At 32.7% G+C, this 22,444-nt stretch overlaps 3 protein-coding genes and 1 long non-coding RNA gene across 5 annotated transcripts; 1 reads left to right on the top strand and 3 right to left on the bottom strand.

Moving 5' to 3' along the window:
- Positions 1-3,200: 3,200 nt before the first annotated feature.
- On the bottom strand, positions 3,201-3,974 carry LOC114924553 (uncharacterized). Its single transcript, XM_029289421.1, has 2 exons — positions 3,808-3,974; positions 3,201-3,666 (listed from the first exon to the last, which is right to left on the bottom strand). Exons 1-2 carry the CDS (start codon positions 3,972-3,974, stop codon positions 3,201-3,203), a joined length of 633 nt encoding a protein of 210 aa, XP_029145254.1.
- Positions 3,975-6,743: 2,769 nt separating this feature from the next.
- Positions 6,744-7,581, top strand: LOC140175742 (protein MAINTENANCE OF MERISTEMS-like). Its single transcript, XM_072204290.1, has 3 exons — positions 6,744-6,894; positions 7,170-7,356; positions 7,470-7,581. The coding sequence occupies exons 1-3, from the start codon at positions 6,744-6,746 to the stop codon at positions 7,579-7,581; spliced, it is 450 nt and encodes a 149-aa protein (XP_072060391.1).
- A 1,042-nt stretch (positions 7,582-8,623) lies between these two features.
- Positions 8,624-12,076, bottom strand: LOC140175892 (uncharacterized). The gene is made up of 3 exons (XR_011866878.1): positions 10,743-12,076; positions 9,663-10,659; positions 8,624-9,584 (listed from the first exon to the last, which is right to left on the bottom strand). It is a non-coding gene; the product is annotated as an uncharacterized lncRNA (long non-coding RNA).
- A 1,219-nt stretch (positions 12,077-13,295) lies between these two features.
- On the bottom strand, positions 13,296-20,456 carry LOC112716313 (probable inactive poly [ADP-ribose] polymerase SRO5). Of its 2 annotated transcripts, none has more exons than XM_025768199.3 (5): positions 19,202-20,456; positions 17,894-18,141; positions 17,162-17,298; positions 16,973-17,068; positions 13,296-13,630 (listed from the first exon to the last, which is right to left on the bottom strand). In XM_025768199.3, exons 1-5 carry the CDS (start codon positions 19,720-19,722, stop codon positions 13,592-13,594), a joined length of 1,041 nt encoding a protein of 346 aa, XP_025623984.1. In that variant the 5' UTR covers positions 19,723-20,456; the 3' UTR covers positions 13,296-13,591. The 2 variants fall into 2 exon arrangements, with proteins under 2 accessions (XP_025623984.1, XP_025623983.1); XM_025768198.3 differs by lacking the exon at positions 13,296-13,630 and adding an exon at positions 15,232-15,605.
- Between the last annotated feature and the right edge of the window lie 1,988 nt (positions 20,457-22,444).

Below are 22,444 nucleotides of genomic sequence, written 5' to 3'. Positions count from 1 at the left end.
ATGGTAGAGATACACTATATTTAATTATAAATAAATTAAACAATGTTGTCTTTAAATTTGTGAATGAATTGTGAGCAAACTAGATTAATTATAATATTACCTAAAAAATTAGTAATAACAGCAGGCAAAATAATAAAAAAGATAGATATCCAAATTTCATAATAATTCAAAAAAAAATAAAATTAATAATAAAAATTTGCAAATTAATCTACTAAACATTAGACTTGAGCATTAGTTCAAAGTTTCAAAACAATCCATGCAACTTTCGTAACAAACTGCTCCTCAAAATTGATATAACATCTCAACAAATCTTGTTTTAGAGAATAATTAATCCATAATTAATATTATTAAAAAGCAAAACCTATCTATCACACTTATGATATAAATTATTAATGACAATGATTGAAATACATTTTATTTTTATCTTTTTTATTTTTTATTGAAGATAGAGAGAGTTAAATTTGTAAATTTTTAGGTAAATATGAGAAGACTATAGCATTTGAATTATAATTTATTGATTTTTTTTTTGATAAATACTGAAATAATTATTAAATTAATTATTATATATGAGTTTTTAACAAATAATTAATTATTAAAATAATCAAATGAGAAAAAAAGTATTTATTTATTGGTAGAATATACTTTGATGATAAGTAAATACATTAAGATTTCCAATACAAATCACATGGCCTTTTAACAAAGATACCTATGCCTAGGTGCCTAGCCCTTCTTCAAATGTTTTTTACTTTTTCGAATAAGTACAAAGAGTACACAAAGTCTCAAATGGAGTATTCTATACAAGCACAATGCATTTTTGAATATTCACAAAATTACACTAATAATGGTTAGATTTAATTATTTCAGAGTAGTGGCATAAAATTTATTATGCCTATATTTTGTTCGATTTATGTTGGGTGCACCCAGAATATATTTAATTTTTGTAGAATTATATTTAAAAGATTAAATATTCGAGATATATGTGCCTTAAGTCATTATAGATTTTGATAAACAATATATTTAATTTATTTAAATATAAAAAAATCCAGTTGAAACTAGACTGCCAAGAAAATTTATATGATAGTCTCAAATAATATTATTTAAAAAATTAGTTGTGAATGATTGTGAATGAAAATTTGGTTACTTGTTATATATTTGAGGCAAAAAAAAACCCTTAATATAAAAACACGAGGTTTGTATAATATTTTATAATTTATTATACATTAAATAAAAATTAAATATTTAAATTTAAGAAAATAGTAAAAAATAATCTAATTAAAATTTTTTAATACATATAAAAAATTGATTATAAAATTTTTAATTATAAAAATAATTAAAAATTGAGTAAAATTTCTTACAAAATAACTAAGTCTAATTGTTCACTACATAATGCAATTATTTCCTAGTCAATGTGGTTTGTATCTATTTCTTCAGTCTGTTTTTGTTCATACAATTAAAAGACATATCATGTACCCACACCTCTCTCGCTAGCACTCTTCCATATAGTCCAAAATTTGATAGTAAGTATGGAGAAATGTTTTTGACTAAGACTCGTGTCCTTTAGGAAGTTCAGTGTACAAAGATTTAGTTATAGTTGCCACCGATATATATACTGGGTGAAAAAAAATTGTAAAAATCTTTGATCTATTTCAAATTATACAATCGAGTTTAGTCACAACAAAAAATTATACAACCGAGTTTCAAATTTTTTTTTTTTTGTCATGGGTTCATTTTTCAGAAATTAATTTAGAAATAGATATAAAAATGGTAAAATTCTGATAAATTGATATATAGCGTGTTATGCACAAATGTAAAGTTGTTAACGTAGAAATTACAAAACGCAAGTTACGTTTTAGGTGAGACGAAGACTAACAAAATGTAACATGCTAACATGCTGCAAAATGTAGCCTGCGAAACGTGTCTCGGTGTCTCTCATATGCACACAGGAGCAGTTGTTGACTAGCATTGGAGAAGCCAAAACGCAGGTTGCGTTTATCAGCCGTGCAGAGCAAAGCACAGTGTTTGGCAGCCTCCCAAACTGTATGATATGTGTCATGGAGAGTGGTGAATTCAGCTTATAAAAACCAAAATCAAAACACAGGAGAAGCAAGGGCGAAAAAGCTTTATCGTAGAAGAGTGAAACGAGAGTGAAGAAGCAAGAGTGAAGCAAGTGTGGTTGAAGAAAAAGTATATGGTGAAGGAAGAAAAAATGGTTCGTAATTTTACCAAATCAGAAGAACACATTATTAAATATCCGGATCGTTTTCAATGGGTAAATTTTTTTTATTTTATGATTAATAAATAAATATATTTATTTTTATTTTATATATTTATATTTTAACTAATCATTATTATTATTATTATTATTGTTATTGTTATTATTGTTTTTATTAGTGACATTGTTCTTGTTATTATTAATATTAGGATTAAGTCTCGAGAAAAAAATGTTATAATCTATGTTGTTAATTTTGTAAAATACTGTAGAAGACAATAATAATAAATTATTATTATTATTTTCTAATAATAAATAATATTGTTTTATATTTTTTGTATTATTTTATAAAAAATTTTATTTATTTTTAATAAATTATTATTAACTTTTATGTTAATAATCGTATTGTGTAATAAATTATAGGGCAAAAAACAGAAATAAGTTAAGGGAGCAAAAAAATTACATGAATCAGCCAAAATGAAAATTGCTTCACGAATCAGTCAAAGCACATTATTATGTAATTTGAACTACCTTGGTTTAAACTACAATAACAAATAAATCGAACCAACTTGGTTCGAACTACAACTAGCATAATTCGAACTAGTTTGGTTCGAATTACATACGTGAACCACTCCCCAAGTAATTCGAACCGAGTTGGTTCGAATTACTGTCAAATTGCATCAAAAAGTAATTCGAACCAGGTTGTTCGAATTACTCACAATTCGTTCCATACTAATTTCTGTTACTAGCATAGTTTCTGCCTCATGTCTTAATTTAACTCGTAGAGTTTGTTATTCCGGTGTGCATTCAAAATACATTTCGTTTAAAACTCCGGAAACAAAACATATTCATCAATTATGATCCCATTCACAGTACATCGCACTAACAAGTAACAAATTTTATCACTTACCAACTACAAGTAAGAAAACCGATAATACTGGAATCTAAACGCGAAATTGAAATAACAAAAGTACCAAAGCTAGCAATACACCTAATCATGTCCCCGTGTGTGCTCTGCTCCTCGGAGCTGTGGGCAACTCCGACGTGTGTGGCCGGGTTGCCGACAAAGCCCACATCTCTTTGGCCGGTTCGGGTCTGCCTCGTCCATATTGGTCCGTATCCGAGTGGACGTCGGACGACCCTCTCTTGCACGCCTCTTATTCGGGACTGGGATGACAGTCGGCCCGTCATATGGTGGCCAGAAACCCTCCGAAATGGGAGGTGTGAAACCCATCCGATACACACTGAAGACCGAATTAAGACGATACAGCTGGTGGACGTAAGGCTCCCATGTAAGCCATGAGTAGGCACAGCATGCCAGTGCGTGGGGACACGGGAAATGAAGTGCCTGGAAGTATCCGCAGTCACATGTCTGAGATGCAAGCGAGACTCTATAGCTACCCAATGAGAAAGAATCAGTAAGAGTCGTCTCTGCGACGGTGAACTCGGAGTTATCCCTGTCATACAAAGTCACCGTGAAGCACCTAGCCGTCTTCAAGTTGGCCTCTATACACTTCACCAAGTGCTGACTAAATTGTTGTCCGGTTCCCTGCTACGCCTCAGCTTCTCTCCTTTTGCGAACAAATAATTCGGCCAACCTTCCGTATGTTGCCTTCACTAGCGAGCACACAGGAAAGTTTCTGACACCCTTGAGGATTGAGTTCATACACTCAGAGATATTCTTAGTCATGTGTCCGAATCTACGCCCCTCATCACAATGCTGTGTCCATAATGAATACTCAATCCGGTTCACCCATTCACACATTGCCGGGTCATCAGACCCTCAGAATATCAAACCAGTAATGGAACTCGACCTCGGTCTTAGCGTACGCCGCATTCACAAGTAGCCTCCTTGCGTCTTTGCCCTTGAAGGTTAGGGCGAAATTTGCCGCTACATGTCGAATGCAGAATGCGCGGTATGCAGACGGAGGTAACCATCCTCCGTCAGGAGCCTCAAGCGCGGCCTTGATGCCGTTATGCCTGTCCAATATAACCAGCAGACCAGGCTGCGGTGTCACATGCTCACGCAGGTGGGAGAAAAAGAAGGCCCACGACTCAGCATTCTCACCCTCGACTAATGCGAATGCCACAGGGAGTATGTTGGAGTTCCCGTCCTGTGCAATCGCGACAAGCAACGTTCCCCATACTTGCCATAGAGATGGGTGCCGTCAATACTAACTAGGGGCTTGCAATGACGGAATGCCTCAATACACGGTGGAAACGTCCAGAATAGTCTATGAAAATAAGCTTGAGACTCGTCTAGCTGTGCACCTACACGAACAGGACTCGTCCTAAGGACTCCAACAGTACCAAGCATCGTCAACTGGAATCCTAACACCCACATTGGGAGCTCGTTGTACAACTCATTCCAGTCACCATAGATGAGGGCAACAGCCTTCTGCTTGGCCAACCAGACCCTCCTGTACGTCGGCCTAAACCCAAAGTGTGCGGCGGTGGCATTTAGGAGCACCTTGATGCTGACGGATGCATCATCCCTAACCATTGGCATAATAAATGCCGATATCACATGGTAATCTAAACTCCTGTGGTCGCTGGATATGGAGGTGGTGAGACACATATGCGGTCCGTTGTAGCGTTTGACTTCCCAAAGGCCCTTGCGCTATCAGAGACTCAGGCGAATCAACCATGTGCACCCATTCCCGAACTCAGAACACTTACCCACATACCGGCGATAGTCAGACTCCACGACCTTGTACTGTATCCCTCGACGGATGCTGTAAGTCTTCACACTTAACAGGGCCTCATCTTTATCCTGAAATTGCTGACCAACCTGAAACTCTGTCAGACCTGCAGACCCTTCACTATCTCTAGCGCCAAATCCAGCCGGCTGCCCAGGAACCACCTCCTGCCTCATGGCATCAAAGTCCAAAGAGAAAAAATATGGAGGGTACTGCTGTGTGCCAGAGCTAGAACCACCGCCCGCCCCAGCAGGCTCACTTGCTCCGACATCATCGCCACTGTCATCAGCAATCATATCCGACTCGACATCATCGTCCTCTGGATCATCCAAAAATTCATCTCCAACCCCAGCCGGTGCAGCACACTGTAAAGAGGTTCACGGAAATTCCCCTGTTCCGACCTCATCGCCTACACTGCCGTTGAGATCAACAGCGAACGAAGGGGAGGCAACAGGTTGGACGGGTGGCTCGTACGCAGGGACGGAGGAAGAAGCAACGGCAGGTCTGGAGCTAGAACCGGCTACCGTGGCTAAAGTGGTGGTATTCCGGTTCGAACCCCCCGAACTGGATACCACGTCAACTAATTTTGCCAACAGTTCTGGTGTCCTCACCTCTGGAAACTGCCGGCGACAATGGAACATGACCTGTAAGTCCTCATCACTCCCGATCGTGAAACAATCATACTTAACGGTTTCTTGGAACACCGTGATTGGAATGCGGTAGAAAAACTTCTTAACCTGTTTCACACCTTCGAGACCAAGTTTCAGCAGTACAGAGCTAACAAGGTCCTCATACCTCGTCGTAGGCCTGACGATCATACATAGAGGATCCTTATCAGTGAACTTCACACCGGAACGAGTTTTCCTCTTAATGGATCCTCTTGGGTGAACCAACACTACGAAACTCTCCTCAGTAGCCATCTTATCCCTCTAATGAGAGCAACTTACGTTCACACCATATATATACGGTTTGGTCCTAACTAATTCGAACCAGCCTGGTTCGAATTATTAATTACTAATTCGAACCTACTTGGTTAGAATTACTTTGGAAATCTTCCACTATATAATTTGAACTCATCTAGTTCGAATTATGTATGTTTTGAGTTCGAACCAACCTGGTTGAAATTAGTTGAATTTTGCCAAGTAATTCGAGTTGATTCGGTTCGAATTATATACAAATGCAATTCGAACTAAGCTAGTTCGAATTGTATAGAGAAGTGCTTTGGTTGATTGATGAATCAATTTTTAACTTAGCGGATTCACATAATATCTGGCTACCCTTGGCTTATATATATTTTTTGCCCTAAATTATAATAATGATACTGTTTAGAAATTTTTTATTATTTTTAATAATTTAGTATTAATTTTTATATGATTAACATTTCTGTGTAATAAATTAAAATAAAAAATATTGTTTAACAATATTTTTATTAATTCATAATAATTTATTATTAGCTCTTACGATAATAATAATAATATAATACTGTATAGTTAATTAAAATAAAGAAAACTGTTTAATAATTTTATTATTATTATTATTGTTATCATGAGTAACGTCATTATTATTATTATTACTTGCATTATTGTTGTTATTATTATTATTATTATATCGTTATTATATTGTAATTATTATTGTTATTAGTATTATTAGTAACCTTGTTATAATAATTACTACCATGAGTAACGTCGTTGTGATTATTTTAATTATTATATTCTTTTTTGCAGGTTATTAGAAATTTGTTGCCCAAAAAATTAGATCCGTCAAAGACTTTTAACGAGGTAGCTGCAACATTACTAGTACTTACTGGGTTTCAACACGTTTCGTGAGTAGACGAAATGAGAGGCCATTCGGCACTCCTGAGTGCCTTGGTGGAACGATGGAGGCCAGAAACCCACACATTTCATCTTCTAGTCGGTGAAGTGACAGTGATGCTAGAAGATGTGACTTATATTCTTGGCCTCCCGGTTAATGGAGAGCCTGTTACGGGTAGATCAGATAGCAGTCACCAGTTTTTGGTAGAGAAATGCTAGCATGTTTTGGTCAGGAGTCTGGTCCGCAAGATCACGTATTGGGTAAGGTTAATATGGCATGGGTCCGGTGGTGCAAAGACATCTAGCCGTGTGATACGCAGGAGTCTGTTGAGCGGTATGTCCGAACTCACATTTTCTACATGCTCGGAATGGTTGTGTTTTCGGATAAGTCGACCACTTCATTGAACTTAAAGTTTCTGCCTCTACTTCAGAATTTTCACTGGATTTTAGGATACAGTTGGGGAGCAGCCAGTCTAGCACACTTATACAGATCGTTGTATCGTGCATCCCGATTCAACTGTAAAGAGATGGATGGGCCACTCATACTACTATTTGTGTGGGCATGGGAGCGTATGCCGTTCCTGGCGCCTATTCCCCGCGATCACCTCGTCGATGTTGGGGTTCCACTTGCGCGACGGTATTCTTTTTAGCTGTTTTTATTATTGTTGTTGTTGTTGTTGTTAATATTATTATTATTATTATTATTATTGCTGTTGTTGTTCTTATTGCAATTGCTTTAATTTTGTTTAGGTGGAGTCATTGGGGCCGGAATACAAGATACATACGGAAGCCTACTGCACATTTTAGGCGAGGACTCGATGACATGGGAGTCGACGATGTAAGTTTTAACAATTTATCTTAAGCTGCTTATTTAGAATAATAATTTTACTTATCGGCATCGTGGGTACTTATGTGCAATTTATATGGCGGTCGTATATGGGAGTGGGGGTTCCAGGTGACCTCGCTGTCCATTTGTTTATGTGCTCCACACATTCATCATTACTGTCATTCGAGTGTGTAGAGTGGCACTCGACAGACCGAGTTAGACGATAGTTCGGTCTACAACAACTTTCACCAGGACCGGCATTCGACCTTGGTCGTGATCATTGCAGGCGGTTGATGGGTCCACAGAACCATGATTGGGGAGAGAGGATACTACGACTGGTATACATAGTAGTGTGGGGGTCACCTGTGACTGTCAGATAGAGCTGCAGGTGGCGAGGCTGACGTGAATGAACCACAGGAACAACAGGAAGAACCAGCTGGACCTCAGGAGCAGAATCCCCCTGATGAGCAGAAATTCCAGGCACCGGCCTATGACCAAGGGTTTCAGGTATCTCTCCCCCTAAGAGATACAGATCATCCATTTCCAGAGCTGCATGCGCCTACTGCTTCTCATCAGTCAGTTGGTCGTCGCGCCACATTAGGTCATTTAAGTGACTTCGACATGGATTGATCAACGGGCCATGTAGATCATCCCCGTCCCTCCGCACCACCTCGCACAGAGTTGTTTGATTTGAATGAATACCCACTGCAGGAAGAGGGACAGTTGGGACATGACGTTCAGCACTGGTATGAATATGGTGGAGCGAGTGCTCAGGGATGAGTGATTCCAGTTTGTACGACACTGGTGGTGCGAGTTGGCCTAATGTCTTCTGATGGTGGCGGTGGAATGGACCATGGAGTGTCTCAGGGTCATCCTTATAATTACAGACACAGATTGCGCCACCAGATAAATACGTGCCTTCGTTGTTTTTGAAGAAGGCACCGAGGAAGTAGATCATTGTAGTTTATGTTGTACTCTTTGAGTTTAGCTTCGTTTTCAGTGTTGTAGAATGATTTGTACTCGTATTCTTATTCTATACTTGGCTTTGTTCTCGTATAACTCTGTTTAAGATTAACCTGTTGCACTTTTAATCTACATATTTATTTATTATTCATTATTTAACGCATACATAACTAAACTATGCAATAACATAGAAAGCATACACACTAATCTAAAATAGATAATGAAGTTACATAAAAAGTTACATAAAAGAGCAACCACTATTGACCTCCAGTGAAACTTGGACCAGCGCACTGAGGACATCGGCTACGGCTATGTCCCTTCCATCCACACATAGTATACCGGCGAGGACCATGCATGTCTCACGAATCCATCTCATTCAAGTAGCGGGTTGACTTCGGTCTTCCTTTTGTCGTGCGCCTCAATGTCCAATTGTGGATCACCTTAGCTCCTTCATATCTATCCCACGTAGATGGGTCACCCATCGAAACAAACTCGCCTCTGTACACCTTGCAAATTTCAGACATCTTGTACACGTCATGCACATATACTTGCCAATCAAGATGCCGGTTAGTGCAACATGCAAGAACGTGGCAACATGGGAGTCGCTCGACCTGGAAATGGCCAAAGTCGCAGTGTCATTGTGCAAGGTTGACAGTGTAAATAGAACTATCTTGCATTTCGTGAACCTCAAACATCTCGTTGCGCCTGTCGATCCGATTGATGACAATATTTCCTGCACGTCGAAAGCTTTCTTCAACTCGTTTGGTAGCAAATTTTGAATACGTGAATTCATTGCGGACACGCTCATGAGCCTCGGCGCTCTTCCGGGTAAACAATTCATTTAGCCGATAGAAAGTAGACCTAACAATGGCAGTCATAGGGAGATTGCGTGCACCATTCAGGACAGAATTTATGCACTCTACCAAGTTTGTCATCATGTCTCCAACGATGACCCCCGTCGAATGCCAACACCCATCTCTGAACACCGATCTCATCGCACCATTGAGTATATACCTCACCCTACTCTTTAAGCCATTGGTAGTTTTTGTTGTACTCATGTTCTGTCCTAGAATAGCCTGTTGGACAAACCATTGAATCATAAGCAAATGCCAGGAAATTACTATGAATAAGACCACAACAGCGAAATCAAATACCTGTGTTAACTACGAGTTTATGCAAATACGGAGCTTTAAACCTCTTTAAGAAGTTGGATCCGATGTGTATGATGCAGAACATGTGCCACGCTCTTGGTGGTGACAATGCACCGTTACTGCGAGCTATTGCTGCGTCAATAGAGTTATGGTGGTCAAAAATAATGCCCACGCCATCAATGGTAACAACATATCTCCGCAAATTGGTTAGAAAAAACTCCCACGTGTCTGCCGTCTCACCCTCGGCTATCACAAATGTAATGGGCACAATGTTTTGGTTCTCATCTTGTGCAACAGCAACTAGAAGTGCACCTTTATATTTTTCGTACAGGTGTGTGCCATCAACCTGCACTAGTGGCTTGCAGTGTCTGAATGCTACTATACACGGATAGAAGCTCCATAAAACACGATGGAGAACTTTGACACTTTGAACCTCCTCACTTATAGTAAATGGGGAGCGTCTTTATTTGAACACGAGACTTTGGCATCTTCGCAGTCATTGCCTTCAACCATACTGGCAGAGTCTGGTAAAAAACTTTTCAATCACCGAAAACTTTTGCGATGGCTTTCTGCTTTGCCAACCAAGCCTTGCGGTAACTAACAGTGTAGTTGGACCTGGATTGGACTTCTGCAATAATAGACTTCACCTTCATCGACGGGTCTGCTTCGACTAACGGCCTAATAGCATCTGCAATTGTTTCTGAGTCCAACTTGGCATGATCTTGTGAAATCGAACCCATGGTGCACGTGTGTTTGCCATTGTATCTTCTAATCTCCCAACAACCTTTCTTTCGAATCAAGCTAGCTCGGATAAGCCAATCGCACCCATCACCATAACCCTTGCATTTCGCATAGAATTTTTGCAGCTCAAACTCATACACAGTGTAATCAACTCCTCTAGAGATAGTCTAGCTTTTGATTGCATATATCACTGACTTTCTAGAGCCAAACTCCATTCTGACACTAAATTCACCATCTTCCGCCGTAACGTTGCCTTCACCTACGACATGCGCACCATCATCAGTCAAACAAGGCAAATAAAATAGACACTAATGGTTACTTGAATTAATAATGGTAACATACCCATATTCGCATACTCAGAAAATTCCGGGGCATGCATGACTTCAAGATCCAAAGTCCTCATAAAAGAGGGAACACCAAAGGGGTGCCGGCTTACAATCGAATCCGCTTCATTTTGCACAACTGGATTGCCCGCCAGGTTTCTGTCATCGTTTTCATCATCAACTTCATAGTTGGCTTCGAACTCCTCTTTGCTGTCGTTGTTATCTTCTTCCCAAAATATATCCCCGAACTCGTTAACATTAACCTCCTCGCCAACCGCGTCCAACCCGGAATGCTATTCAAATTCAACGTACAGCGCTATTATCGGCACGTAAAATCGGGTTTGTTGATAAATACAGAACATCTGATGTACTTGCGTCGTCAGTGATGGACATTATTTGAAACTGTATCAGTCCACCAAATACTTGTACAGAATTACTATATAAAATTTTGCTCACCCTTTTCAAAATGTGACTCTGTATGTTATCACAAAGACCATTTTGCAACTCTACAAAACTCATGGTGCATCAGTGCATGGAATAGCAAATTACAACGGACATTCACAAATAAAAATCACTCCTTCGTGTGTGCTTGATATAGTTTCACCGCCATAATACACTCGCAAGTTGATAATACCTTCCATAACTTCAACCTCACTTAACTCGAATTTTTTGACACAACTAACTGCCAAAAAAATTCAGAACTATAACACATATGTGCAAGAAAGAAGAATAGCAGGAGTAGAAGTGAGGTGAAGTGAGGCCTCCGAATGAATCTGCTTCGTATTCATAGGCAAGACCCTTGATTAAAATATTTTTTAAAACAAAACGTAACCTACGTTTTTAAACTTTCGAAAAAATATTTCAGACACGATAAAAACGCAACCTGCGTTTTGTTTCTCCAAAAACAAAAAGCTGATACAACCAAAAATGCAAGCTGCGTTTTGTTGTTTAAAAACAACATGAAGTCTTACCCCATCCACTAAACGCAGGCTGCGTTTGGACTGAAACGAAATAAAATTTTTTTTGCAAAACTTTTATAAAAACTAAAATGCAGGTTGAGTTTGTTTAATTTGCCCATAAAAAAATTTTTAAAAAAAGAGTAAAACGTAGGTTGCGTTTTGGACTGATACGATAGCAGTAAAATTTTTTTCCCTATACCCATTTTATTGCACCATACCAATATTTTTTCCATAAAAAAATGGTTATTTTTTCCCCTTAATTGTTTGCTTTTCTGATTTGGGAGTTTAAACACTTAAGAATTTAAAAATGATATACCTTTCTTAGTTTCCTTTTTTTTTCTTGTACAACTTTCGACCTTTTTTTTTCGGTCATGAACCTTTCTTAGTTTCTTACTTCCTGAACACCCCCCCCCCCCCCAAACACCAAAAACTTCCATTTTTTTTGTGAGGCCTAATAGCCTCTCAAAGAGTTTTCGGTCATTAACTTTCAATGGTCTTCTGAAGCCTCTCTTAAGATTTGGTCACCTAAGAGGTGGTAGGCCTAAAACAAATGAAAAGAAAAAAATTGATACTTGGGGCTACAGAAAGCGTCATCAATTTGGTCCACTCCTTAAAAGCCCACAAAAGCTTTGGTTTTTGCCATACTTTTGAGTTTTGACTTCTCTTTTGAAAATTACTGTTGCTTACAGAATTTATTCAATTTATCATAGTTCTTGAAAAAGAAAAAATAAAGCTAACGTTGAATTTGGTCTCTAAAAATTTAATGAATTTGATCCTTAAAAAATATCAATACAAGTCAAATTGATTTTTTTCGATAATTTTCTGCTAACATATTGTTAAGAGTCACATACTCACATGACACGTTATAAACCTAACATGTGAAAAACTTTCTCTCACACATTAACAGTTATAAGTGATACGTCAAGGGAAAATTAACGAAAAGATCACCTTGACTAACGATACTGCATTGGTATCTTTTACAAATCAAATTGATTTAGATGTGATTTTTTAGAATTCCAAATAAAGATTTTGGTGAATTTTTGGTGACTAAAAAGATGAAAAAAAAAAAGGAATAGCTATCTTAAAAGGAGAAAGGAGAGTCCCTAAAAAAAATAGTACATAAGTTATCTCAAGATTCAAGTCATTTAAATAATCAATCTGCTATCATTCAACATATTTTGCCAAATTTTTTATTGTTGTTTACAGTATCTCCTAATATGACAGATTAAGGATTAATCTATCTACTGTTGAACAATAAATTGCTGCATACACAAATTGAAATTCGAATTTTTTATATTTGTTTAAGCGAACAAGTGAATTGATACTTGACCAACTAAAGTTTTATTTTTTGCCACTTTATATGCTGCTGAGGTTGTCAACCTTTGCACCCGTTTTTTTTTTTTTTGTATTAAAACGAGATTGAAGCCAAAAAATCAATAACTACAATATTTCATTCATCCTCAATAATTTGCTTAAGACTCCTAGAAGGACTATCAACAAAATGGTATCCTTGGTGAGCATTGAGGGCCTCTTTATTCCCCCATGTCCAATTCCACCAATAAGTTACCATGAAAAAAGTTATCCATATTACTCGTTTGGTATAGACAAGTCCATTATTCGATCCGATCCAAACATCAAAGGAAGTTTTATAAAAAATATTATTTAGACCGTATCCTTGCAACAACTTTAGAATAGTAACCAACAAACCACAAACACTTAAAATAAAAAGAGACACACACACACCCCTTCAACCAAAAAAAGCAGAGTTGTTAACTTCAAACCAATCATCATCCTAGCCTAGCTACTTAATTATTGGGTCACGGATTTAAGTTTAAGAAGCGAGTGAATGAGTGATGCATGAACCAAATTTAATTAAATAAATATGTAAGACACCATGGTTCGTGATTGCTTAGGGTCCCAATGCCCTGTTGGAAGAGAAACTAAGCCCCTGTTCAGGAAATATTAAATATTAAGAAATAAAATGAATATAAAAACCATCCGTAGCTATCAGATTATTCAGATACAGATAGAAATTTACCCAATGAAAACAAAATCCAACAAATAATGCAACAAGTGATTGTTTTTGGGGTCATAACAAGTGAGTTGATCAATAAAAATTGATTGGACTCGGCCACTTGGGCTACGTTTTTTTACAAAAGACAAATTATTAAGATACATACACAAAAATACAAAATTATAAACATGAATAGAAAACGATATTATGTCTTTCATATGAAAAAAGATAAATAAAAACCATACAAAAACACTGATCGAAAACATAACTTTTTTATTGTTATTATTAATTTTTATAATTATATTTTTTATCATTTTATTTCTTATTTTAATTTTTATATAAAAATAAAATAAATTAGATATTTTATATTCAATTTATTATCAAACAAAAAATTAAATATTATTTTCTATATTTTTATTTTTTATGTCATATTTTTAATATTTTACTTTATTCTGTTCTCAAAATCAAGCATAGCTTTGGTGAACTTTAGCAATCGTGAAAATGTTAGTTTAATTTGGCAAAAACTGAGACAAGTATTAGAAATGAAGACAAGACAGCGCAACAAAGAGCATCCCCCTTGAATAGCAGAAAAATCATAAGCAAAATGCAAAGCACCAAATTAAAACGCCGAAAAGGGTGAGATTAGTCCACAGGAATTATTGCATTTCCTCTTGCAACTTGCAACAATCCATCCATTTGCTACCAATCCGGTTGGCTTCTATGTCCCCTGGATTTTATTTTATTTTTTTAAATCTTATTATAAAAAATCTCCTTAATTCTATGACAGATAGAAAAATTATATATTATTTTTACTTTGCCACCTTTAGTTTTTACATATTTTTAATTTATTAAAAGATGATTGTTTTTTAATGTTAGACCAGATAAAAGAGAACAATAGAAAAATGATTTGTATATATTCAAGCTGTATAAAATAATAACAATATAAAAAGATATTTATAAATATTAAGAAAATCGAAATAATAAAAACATAATACTCTATAATAAATATTCAAATATGCTAAATATAATAAAAACTAATTAATCCTAATATATTATAACATTTAAAACTCATACAAAATATTTGAGTAAATATAACAAACTTTATGTCAAATAATAATTTCTTCCGTCACCAAAGCCTTAATATATATATTTCTGGAATTCTTAAACATATAAATCATAGAACAAAATCATCCCTCGGAATAAAGATCAACAAATTTGTTCTTCATCGTTTGTAAAAGTAAAACATAAAAAAATAAAAAAGTGACAATAATTTTCCTATGTATAAGCAATGTTCAATAATCCAATTTCTTGAAAAAATGGGGAACAAATTGTTTGATAAAATAAAAGAGAGTAAATTGATTTTCAAATTTTGAAATTTATTTTGTCCAATACTATTAACTAAATAAAATTTTTTGAATTTTTCTTACAAAGTAATCACAAGAGAGCACAAAGTGTAACCCATAATCAGTCAATTAATTAGTCCATGACTCCTAACTAAGCAAATTAAATGAACCAATCAAGTTGCTAGTTGCCACTTGTGAAAATTGAAAATCAATCAATTTCATGACAGAACAAAATTTGTATTTACATTCTATTTTTCTAAAAGAGGGTACACTGAATCAAGTCATGTGTGTAACTTGCAAGTTGCAACCAGAAATGAAAAGAAAGAAAAAAAAAGTGATTCTTTTCTCAAAATAAAACATGAGTCTGGCTTCTAATTAAGACTCTTTAACTGTTATACATATAAAGCTCAGTGTAAGGTTAATGGTTATTATGAAGTTAGGTACATGCCTCCAACCAATATTGGAGAATTCATTCATAGCATAAAAAACACAATTCCTAAACAAGTTGCTACCTAGTTGTCATGTTGCAATGTTTGGACTTTTGGAAAGATCTTGCATGTTTTTCTCTGGAAAATTAAGAAAAATTCATTTAGTTAGATAAAATAGAAGAGAAAAAAAAATTAAGATTAAGAAAAGATATTTGCATATTCATTAAGCACATTTAACATATATGTAGTAACGAAATATTAGAAGTCATGCACTTAATATAATTTTCAAGTATTGTACTTTGTAAATGAAAATATAAAAATACGTGCTCAATGTAATCTAAAACAATAGAAATATAAAATATCACTATCGGCTTTTTTTCGATTTTATATTTTGAAAATATAGTATTATTTTTTATATCAATATAATTAAATTTTTTCTTTTAGAAGAATCATTTACATTGAGAAAATAATAACTAATCATCATTATTAAATTTAGTAAATCTTGCTACTATAATGTAAAGATGATTAAAGCGTTGTTTTTTTTTTCACCTTACATACCCATCGTTTTGTTTTAAAAAGGTACAATCCCCCTTTTTCTATATATGTTAATAAATAATTATTCAAAAATATATGTCTTATATAATTATATAATCAATTTTTTTCTAATATTAGGTGTATATAAAAAATTAGCTACTAAATCAGTTATTAATATATAATACATATTGAAATATAAAATACATATTCAAAATAAGTTAAACAATATATATATATATATATATATATATATATATATATATATATATTTATTTATTTATTTATTTATTTATACACAAATAATTTGTTATGTGCACATAACATTTTTATTTTTTATTTTTCCAATTAGTGCGATTGCTATAAGAGAAAACCAACTTTAGAAAAAAAATACTAATAAATAAATAATATTCTTTTGAATATCAAATAATTTACATAATAAAATTGATATTATTTAGATTTTGCATTTAATAAGAAACTCTTAAGTTGATAATTGGATGACAAAAGTTTTACTTCGCAAATACTAAAAATAAATTTCTCAAATTTAAACAAATTACTTTAAGATGTAACTCAAAATTCACCTCTCTAAAATTTTGAGATTTATCTTGAAATTATATACTACTTGCAGAATAACTTAATTAACTTAAAAATGACACTAATAAGATAATTGAGTTTAACAAAGTAACTTATTTTTGTGAGATTAACTTAATAAATTACATATTAATAGATTTAAATTTGATAAAATAATTTTTATATATATTAATTTAAAATAGTTAAGTCAAATTCAATAAACTAATAGTGAAGTCAATTTAAATTTCAATGGAGCACTTACTCCCTAAGTTATATATGGTATCACTTATTTATTTTTCATTTAAATTTGTGGATAAGCAAAATTGATTAAGAAGAAAGAAGAAAAAACTATTACAAAACCGAGAAAGAAAGTAATCAAAATAAAATCCTTAATAAGTTAGTACCTTGGCTTTGTAAGATTTGATTACTGCAATTAACAACTTATCTCCAGCTATACGTCTCACTTTTTGTATTAATTCATGCCTTGAAATCTTATTATCCTACAAAAAGGAGAGGGACAAGCAAATAATGAATAATGTTCAATTTCAAACCCATAAAATGCAAAGGTAAATCACTAAATTAGAAGCACTTACTTTGTGATCTTTGTAGAGCATTGAAATGATGGCAATATCATTTGGTGGCAAATTTTTGGAAAGCACAGAAATCAAAGATGGGAATGGCATCCAAGGTGATGATGGCTGCAATGGCTGCTCTTCACTCTTCTCACTAACTGCAAAAGTAAATGAAAATATGAACAATCACAATTCCAAAACATAAAACTAGTGTTTTTGTTGAAAATGAAATTATTTAGTGTGTTGCAACACGCAATCTATGTGTTACACATGTGTCATCATTCTAACAATACGCAAAGTGTATGTTGGAAATATGTCAACACTTTAGCCAACACGCAAGATTCGTGTGGATACTTTTTTTGCGCATCCGCAACACTTCAAATATTAATATTAAACCAAAACACTATCTTCATCTTCGTATTAAAAATAATTTCTGAAATTATTCATTCATTATACATAAAAGGAGAATTTCTTTGGGACAGAGTGAAAATTTTACTCAATTTTAAAAGATATATGCATTGCACATAATTTTTTTAATTTTTTTTCATCTTACAAAAAAGATATTCACTTTTTACCAAAATTTCACTCTTCAACGTAGCTTTATCTACGCAGAAGGCATGATACATTGTGTTTCACTCATATCTCAACCAAAAGAAATTTTTATATATTCCAAAATTTAATATGAACATAAGATAATATATTTAAAGGAAAAAAATTAAAAAACTTACAAAGAGGGTCATAAAAAATCCAAACCTTTGAAAGAGGGAAGTTTGTAGCTTATAAGATATGCTGGCAAGACATGAGTGTTGATTCGGCTACTCCAAATGATGTAATTCTTAGGATCCGAGAAACTATCGACTCCAGAATCATAGTCTTCAGAAGAAGGATTGCATTGCTGCTTATTATTACAAGGATCAACAATAAGTTCACTCCTTCCCAGAATAACTCGGCATAGCAACAAGTGCCTCACCCCATCTTTATCTGCAACACATCTTTTCACACTGCACAAGGCAAGAAAAAAAAAGGTACAAATTTATTAAAATGTTATTCAATGATTTAATAATTTACAAAAAATATTGGATCAAAATATCAAATATATCAAATATCAAATTATCTAATGATTTATAATATTATTTTTATATAAAAATATCGTTATAAAAAGTATTATATACATAAAAAATTAATTATTAAATCAACTAATATATATTTTATATAAATAAATAATTTAATAATTAATTTTTAATATACACATCAAACGATATTTTCATGTTTAGTTATTTGTTCAGTAATTTTTCAACGTTCAAAAAGATTCATTGATTATTTGTAACAGTTAATATTGGAAAAATAATTATTATGCTCTTCAACAATAAAATTCCAAAACGAAAAAGACTTTCAAGATAAGCCTGAGATAGAAACGTGACTAAATCATATTCTTGTATATGCTTCTAGAAATTTTTTTAAAAAGATTATTTGTTACTACTTACTAAAAATAGCTAGAAAATATCTATCCTTAGCTTATGCATATACAAGAACTTGCTTTGGCACAAAAAAAAAAAAAAATCTTGAAAAGAATATAAATGACGCCTTGTTTTTTTAATCTATAAAATATCAAACTCAAAACAGAGTAATACAAAAGTCATATAAATAAGCCAAACCTTTTAATGTCTATGAATTTAGTGTAGAAATTTGTCGAACTTAACTTTTATAAAAACTTTTAAATATTTAAAAATCATTTATTTTACATTTTTTTTAAAATTAAATATTAATTTTTATTTTTTTAATAAATTAGACAATTATATATACACATCATAACATGTACCAAGTGAAAACTCATATACAATATTTTAAGTAAAATTAATAACTAAAAATAATTAAAAATCGTTAAATAAAAATTTAATTAAATTATTTAAATTATTTATTTTTCAATTATTAAATTCACTAAAATTGATTGCTCCTAAATTTTCACCATAAATAAATCCAACACATTGGTAGCTAGCTATGCTTTCATGAGACAAAGTAATATCTATCTTTTTTTTTTTATATAATTTTATGTTTAGTTACCTTTGTAGAGGAGAATGATCTGCAGAGAAAATGATTGTTTGACCATGGCGGTGGCCAAAACCGTTAGAAACAATATCCCTCACGTCATTTTCACCGAGCGTTCCAAACCAACCATACTTCACATTTGCATTCCCACCACGCAACTTCGCCACCGCTCTTTCCCACACTTTAAAGCTCTGCACCTTCGCATGCGCCGCCACGCTCCCACACGCGTTCCGGTGAACCGCCACAACCTCACCGACGCCGCCAAGACCCTTCAGGAACCTCGTCTTTATGAGTCCGTAAACCGCCTCATGTTCTTCGAGCTTAACAAAGCCTCCGATGACATTCTTGTTTTCTCTAACCTCACCAATAATTCTTCTTCTATCGGCACCAGAAATTGAGCTTTCGCAATCGGAGATAACGCACGATGTGTCTTCTTCTCCATTGCTGCTGCTGCTGCTTCCGCCGCCATTGTCCCAATCTGAGTCGGTGGATGAGGAAGAATCTACGCTAAGAGGTGATGAAGTTACAAGGTTCATAGCTTAATGGTAGAATAAGAAAGATGTAATTTAGGAATGATTGGTCAATTCAAATAGGAATTAGAAAAGAAGAAATTGCGTATACATTTTTGGGAGATGAAGAAAACTTGGGTTGAAAGAAGAGAAGAGTGCAAGGTATCCAATAATTGAGATGAGAGATCTAATTAAGTGTGCGTCTTATGTTTGTTTTAAAATAAAGTGGTATGGTGTATGATGATAGTTTTTAATTTAAGGCGAAAAGGGAAATTAGGATCTGAGTTACGGGAATGAAGAAGAGAAGGGATATATATGTGAGAATGAGAATGCTTAAAAAGGAGAAAGAAGAATGAGAAGGTTTATGCAATGGGCGGTGAAGAGTGTGGAGAAGGAGGGCGCTCCCTGTTTTGTTGAAGGGAAGCAATATACATGCAACTGACAAGCCTGTTGGTTTTGGAATCTGGGTTTCCCACTCCCTATGGGACATTGTTTATATTATTATTGCTCTGCCTATTATTTATTTATTTATTTATTTATTCTTATCCTTGTAGTGCACACAAGTTTTTTTTTTCTTAGATCATTATTATTTTGTTTTAACATTTTTTATTTTAAATCTCCTTTTCTATTTTTGAATTTATTGAAAAACTGATATATTCAAATATTTATGATAAAATATATTAATTTTCAATTAATTTAATAATTTAAAAATTTTATTTACAATACTATAAGTTAATCTTATCCTTTTACCTGAAAGAAATAAGTATTTATTATTATAAAAAAATTTCGACATGAATAATTTTTAGTATTTTTAATCATTATTTAATTAGTATAAATATTAAATTATTTTTGATAAATAAAATATTTATGTATATAAAAAATATAAATATAAATTATACTAATTTATAGTGTAAAATTTTGATAAATATAAATATAATTATATATTTATTATATATAAAATATTTATAAATATAAATATGAATATAAATTATTATTGACTAAATATTAATGATAAAAAATAAAAATATTTATTGAATAGGTACTATTGTTATTAAATATTAATTTTCTTTTACTGATAATTCTAGTAATTTAGGTTGAAGGAGTAAATAAAAAAGTGAATATAAGAAAAAACGTGATTAAAAATTTTTTTATATATCTAAAATTAATTATTTTTTAATTACAATTAGATACTTTAAGTCCTGCTATTTATGTATGTATGTAGACTGTAGTAGTGTGCAAATAAATGAGTTCAATTATTCGTTAAATTACTACTTTGGAAGTTGGATTGGGTGGTGAGAATTGAGCCACGGTTATACTTATGAGTGGTAACAATTTGCACCTAGGTTTGGCTTTGGATCCCAATAAGGAAAGTATGAAACCAGGAGTCACTATAGCAGTCTAGTTTTCACAAATCTACCACAAACAGTGTTCTGCGGAAAATTGGGACATTGTACTATTATTTCCTCTTTTATTTCATTATATTTATTTTCTTTTTACCTTCTGTTGGGACTTCGCTTGGGATTTGTTTTTAATATTTCTATTTTTTATATTATTAAAAAAATTTAAATTTTTGTAAAAAAATTTACACTATTATTCAATTAGAAAAAATTAAATTTGATAACAAAGTTTATACAATTATTTATTTAAATTTATGTGTTTGAATAATTCTTTTAATAGACACATTTAATATTATTTTTACTAATATAATAATATATAACTAATAATTTATGTCAAAGAATTTACACACTGTACAAAAAATATTAAACTTTAAAAAATATACTAATGTAAACATTATTTTTCTTATTAAAAATGGTAATCTAGCTATGATTTAGATAAAGTTATTATTTTATATATAAAAAATATACAAATATAAATTAATTATTTATTATTTATTTAATTTTATATTTTTACCCTCATCTTATTTTTTTCTTTCCAATATGCTCCATTCTTGTACGGTTGTAACCATAAGTCACCCACTTTCATCCTATTCCCCGAAATGCAACCATTGCTTTGTCAACCACTACCACCACTGTTACTCCATAAAAAGCTAAGAGATTTTTAAAATGTAGGTTCATTTTTTGAGTGAAATGCAATCTCGGAGTATTGAAAAAGGCTTAGGGAGGAAAGACTTAGGCTGTGTTTGATTTAGCTTTTAAGTGACGAATATATATTTTAATTTTTTTTTAATTTTTAAATTTTTGTTTGACTCTTTTTTTTTAAATATAAATGTGATTTTATGTTTTAATTTCGATTTGTCTAAAATAATAAATTGTAACTTTTTTCATTTAATAATTAACGTTGGAAAAAATGATAGAAAAAAATTATTTTTTCTGTTAACTTTATCATTCAGTCTAACATGTAAGAATAGACATAAGGAATAATTATAAAAATTCTTATATTTAATTCTTTTCATGATCATAATTTATAAGTAAATATTTTAATTTTTTTATAATATCATTTTTAATACCTTTTATTAAGTTTTGATATTCTTTTTAATCAATTTTTATATATTTTTTATTTATATTATGGATGTTGTTATTTGTGTTTTTTTTATTTTTTAAATATTTTCTAACGTATATTGTTACTTTTTATTATAGAATATTTAGTATTTATTGTTCATATAACTTTTTTAATTATTTTTATTAATATAAATATCTTTTTTTATGAAACTTTTTTTGTATTTTCTTTTTTGAATTTGTATAATTTTTATTGTGGGTTCTTGAATTAGGGTGCATTTTGTTTATCATTG

This window comes from Arachis hypogaea, chromosome 10 (genome assembly GCF_003086295.3).
Source record: "Arachis hypogaea cultivar Tifrunner chromosome 10, arahy.Tifrunner.gnm2.J5K5, whole genome shotgun sequence".
Classification (NCBI taxonomy): Eukaryota; Viridiplantae; Streptophyta; class Magnoliopsida; order Fabales; family Fabaceae; genus Arachis; species Arachis hypogaea.
This window is presented reverse-complemented; position numbering and strand designations above follow the sequence as displayed.